This window comes from Colobus angolensis, unplaced genomic scaffold (assembly GCF_000951035.1).
Source record: "Colobus angolensis palliatus isolate OR3802 unplaced genomic scaffold, Cang.pa_1.0 Scaffold271, whole genome shotgun sequence".
Taxonomy (NCBI): Eukaryota; Metazoa; Chordata; class Mammalia; order Primates; family Cercopithecidae; genus Colobus; species Colobus angolensis.
This window is the reverse complement of record NW_012115944.1, coordinates 1,782,289-1,786,894: the sequence shown is the minus strand read 5'-3', so window position 1 is coordinate 1,786,894 and position 4,606 is coordinate 1,782,289. Positions and strand designations below refer to the sequence as shown.

The following is a 4,606-nucleotide window of genomic DNA, read 5'->3' as shown; positions in this document are numbered from 1 at the left end:
TTGAGCCACCGTGCCCGGCCAGGTGGTTGCAATTTTTAAGAGTGTTCTCAGAGAAATACTGACGGATAAAATTATATGTCTGAGATTTTAAAATAATCCAAAACAGAATTGGATTTGGCACAGTGGCTTATGCCTGTGGTACAAGCGCTTTGGGAGGCTGAGGCTAGAGGATCACTTGAGGTTAGAAGTTTAAAACCAATCTGGGTAACAAAGCAAGACCTTACCTCTACAAAAACTTTAAAAATTAGCTGGGTATGGTGGTGCACACCTGTAATCTCAGCAATTCAGGAGGCTGAGGCAGGAGGACCATTTGAGGTCAGGAGTGTGAGGCTGCAGTAAGCCATGATCATACCACTACACTCTAGCCAGCCCACATCAGAGCAAGACTTTGTCTCAAAAAATAAAAAGAAAAAAAAAGAAAAGAAAAGAAAGAAAGAATAGGTGGTGGGAGAGATTAGATAACACAAAAACGGCCAAAAGTTGTTAACTAATAAAGTTCGTTGAAGGTACATGAAGGTTCATTTTTTTATTCTATCTTTGTATGTGTTTACATTTTTCCACAATAAAAAGTAAATAATAATAAAACAAAAACAAATCGAAAGAAAAAAGTCAGAAAGATGAAAAAGGAAAGTAACACAAAATCACAAAAGCCTAGTGAGAAGGGTTTCAAGGAGGTGGTCATGAGGTTAAATTTCTACAGGGAGGTCATGGATGTTGATAAAGAAATAACATTTAAAACTACAGAATACAGAATTTACAATTTTGGCAAGTTCCTTAAGTTTAATTACCTTACACAAATATGTACTTAACAAATGCTAGATTGAATGAGATGCTAATTCCATTCAAGAATATGCTAAGATTATTAAAATAAAACACATACACACATATACATCTAGAGCTACCATGTTCACGGGTTAAGTTCAAATTTCTAGCCACCAACCATCGCAAAAGTACTACAGGGCAAGAGGAAGTAGACATACGCAACTATCGACTACTGGAGCAAAATTCTCAAAAAAAAAAAAGACAAGAAAACAAATTTTGAATAAGATTTGAAGTACTAAGTTAGCTTGATCTATTTCTAACTGCTAAATATTTTAATGAAACATGCTGATACTTGCCTCCACTTCAGCCATGAATGCCTCCAAGGGATCATCATCACTGTCAGAATCCACTGGCTTGGAATGGAATTGCTGGCGAGTTGGTGAGTTTTCAGCAGGAATGTAAGGTAAATCAACATTGCTAGAGTCTTCTTCCTCATCTTCAAAATAGCTGAGAATTAGAATGCAAACTGGTAAAGTGAATGTTCACTTTGGGGTCAGTAAATCTTTCATTTAACAAAATTTTTATTATGGTATATCTTACTATTAGGAGATTTAATGTAGATCAAATTAAAGACCTCCAAGGCTTTGGCTAATGACTAATTAAGTACTACTTAATACATGCAAAATTTCAATATTACAAAAAAGTAATCACAAGAGATTCTCCATTTCAATAGTATATGGTCAAATCATACTCCCAGTTGTTAAAACGGAAGAGTTTTCAGTACAAACTTACTGATCATTGTTAGATAAATATAACAAATATTAAAGAGCTGTGCTATGGGAAAAAAGAAAACTGTTTTTTTTTTTTTTTTTGAGATAGAGTTTTGCTTGTCGCCCACGCTGGAGTGCAATGGCATAATCTCGGCTCCCTGCACCCTCCATCTTCTGGGTTCAAGCGATTCTCCTGCCTCGCCCTCCCTAGTAGCTGGGAACACAGGCACCTGCCACCATGCCTGGCTAATGTTTGTATTTTTAGTAGAGACAGGGGTTTCACAATGTTGGCCAGGCTGGTCTTCAACCCCTTACCTTACGTGATCTGCCCGCCTCAGCCTCCAAAGTGCTGATTACAGGCGAGAGCCACAGCGTACAGCCAAAAGGAAATTTAATGAAACATTAGAAATTCAGTTTATTCTTTATAACCCTTAATAAAAACTTGAGATATTCTTTTAAAGACCAAAAACCTCAGAAATTCTGGGCTATTTTCTGGGGACCAACAGAAAACTTCCAGAATTGAAAATAAATGCTTAGGCCAGGTGTGGTGGCTCACACCTCTAATCCCAGCACTTTGGGAGGCCAAGACAGGTGGATTACTTGATGTCAGGAGTTTGAGACCAGCCTGGCCAACATGGTGAAACCCTGTGTCTACTAAAAATACAAAATTAGCCAGGCATGGTGGCACATGCCTGTAATCCCAGCTACTTGGGAGGCTGAGGCAGGAGAATTGCTTGAACCCAGGAGGTGGGGATTGTAGTGAGCTGAGATTCTGCCACGACACTCCAGCCTGGGTGACAGAGCGAGACTGTCTCAAAAAACGAGGAAAAAAAAAGAAAATACATGCTCAATCCAAAATAATTTACGATACTACTTAAGTATTCAGAAAGGACTTTTTTTTTTTTTTTTTTTTTTTGAGACGGAGTCTTGCTCTGTCGCCCAAGCTGGAGTGCAGTGGCCGGATCTCAGCTCACTGCAAGCTTCGCCTCCTGGGTTCACGCCATTCTCCCGCCTCAGCCTCCTGAGTAGCTGAGACTACAGGCGCCCGCCACCTCGCCCGGCTAGTTTTTTGTACTTTTTAGTAGAGACGGGGTTTCACTGTGTTAGCCAGGATGGTCTCGATCTCCTGACCTTGTGATCCGCCCGCCTCGGCCTCCCAAAGTGCTGGGATTACAGGCTTGAGCCACCGCGCCGGGCCCAGAAAGGACATTTTTAAAGGCTGCATAAGGTATCACTTTCTCTTTAACAAACATTCCAGAAAAGGATGTCAATACAGCTCTTTATAAACTAAACCATTGTTTAGATTTTATCTCAAAATCAAATAGTAATATAACCAAATATTAGTTTAAATAAATAACTGCAGTTTAAAAAGTTAAAGCATTTCAAGTCTTCCTAGGAATTATTTTAAAAACTTAAACTGTTATGCTACACACACACACACACACACAAATATATACACACTAATGTAATACTATGACTATATGTAACAATAATATAGACTAATTACTTTTTTGTTTTTGAGACAGCCTCGCCCTATCACCCAGGCTGCATTTGCAGCGGCGTGATCTCTGCACTCACTGCAACCTCCGCCATTCAGGTTCAAGCAATTCTCCTGCCTCAGCCTCCCAAGTAGCTGGCATAACAGGTGCACGCCACCATACCCAGTTAATTTTTGTGGTCTTTTTGTTTTTGAGATGGAGTTTTGCTCTGTCGCTCAGGCTGGAGTGCAGTGGCATGATCTCAACTCACACTGCAGCCTCTGCCTCCTGGGTTCCAGTGATTCTCCTGCCTCGGCCTCCCAAGTAGCTGGGATTATATGCACCGCCACCACACCCAGCTAATTTTTGTATTTTTAGTAGAGATAGGGTTTCACCATGTTGGTCAGGCTGGTCTCAAATTCCTGACCTCAGGCGATCTGCGCACCTCGGCCTTCCAAAGTGCTGGGATTACAGGCATGAGCCACCGCGCCTGGACCAATTTTTGTATTTTTAGTAGAGATGGGGTTTTACCATGCTGCCCAGGCTGGTCTCAAACTTCTGACCTCAAGTGATAGACCCACCTCGGCCTCCCAAAGTGCCGGGATTACAGACGTGAGCCACTGTGCCTTGTCTAAAATATATAGTATATATATATTTATGCAAACTCCTTTATATAGTAACTGTTATGTACACTAATGTAGCAATAGCATATTCACACTATATACTATACGACGTAATATACATGTGTCAATATATAGCATACACATATACACATATTACTCATGCATATTCATTCATACAGTAGGTTTGTGGTTGGTTGTTTTCTGAGAGACAGTCTCACACTGTCATACAGGCTGATGTGCAGTGATGCAAACATAGCTATCTGCAGCCTCAGACTCCTGGGCTCAAGTGGTCTTTCCACCTCAGTTTCCTGTATATAGTGTGTTCTATTTAACTAATGAAAAAGTAGTCTGAACTGGTTAACTGCTGTTTAGAATAATTTCTGACTTTGCTAAAAGTTAAACACTACTTGTATATTTGACTCCTAAATAACATGTCAGCTTTCTAAAATACTGCTGTGTACTTTCAAAATATTTTGACCAGATGCAGTGGCTCACACCTGTAATCCCAGCACTTTGGGAGGCCAAGATGGGCAGATCACCTGAGGTCGAGAGTTTGAAACCAGCCTGGCCAACACAGACAATCCCCGTCTCTACTAAAAATACAAAATTAGCCAGGCATGGTGGCGCATGTCTGTAATTCCAGCTACTAAGGAGGCTGAGGCAGAAGAATCGCTTGAACCCAGGAGGCAGAGGTTGCGGTGAGCTGAGATCACGCCATTGCACTCCAGCCTGGGCAACAAGACTGAAACTCTATCTCAAAAAAAAAAAATTAAACTCCAGTCTTTAGAATCTTTTTTTTCCAATTAAAATCTGCTGGGTGCAGTGGCTCATGCCTATAATCCCAGCACTCTGGGAGGCCAAGGTGGGAGGATCACTTGAGCCCAGGAGTTTTAGACCAGACTGGGCAAGAAAGCAAGACTCTGTCTCTACAAAAGAATAAAAAATTGGCCAGGCGTGGTGGCTCAGGCCTTTA

General features: G+C 41.0%; 1 protein-coding gene across 2 annotated transcripts in view; it reads right to left on the bottom strand.

Annotated features, from left to right (window-relative positions):
* Positions 1 to 4,606, bottom strand: part of DDX42 (DEAD (Asp-Glu-Ala-Asp) box helicase 42) — a 49,429-nt gene that overhangs the window by 29,245 nt on the left and 15,578 nt on the right. For both annotated transcript variants that reach the window (XM_011947942.1, XM_011947941.1), the window contains one exon: positions 1,119 to 1,269. In XM_011947942.1, coding sequence (XP_011803332.1) covers positions 1,119 to 1,269 — 151 coding nt within the window. The remainder of the gene's footprint in view (positions 1 to 1,118; positions 1,270 to 4,606) is intronic.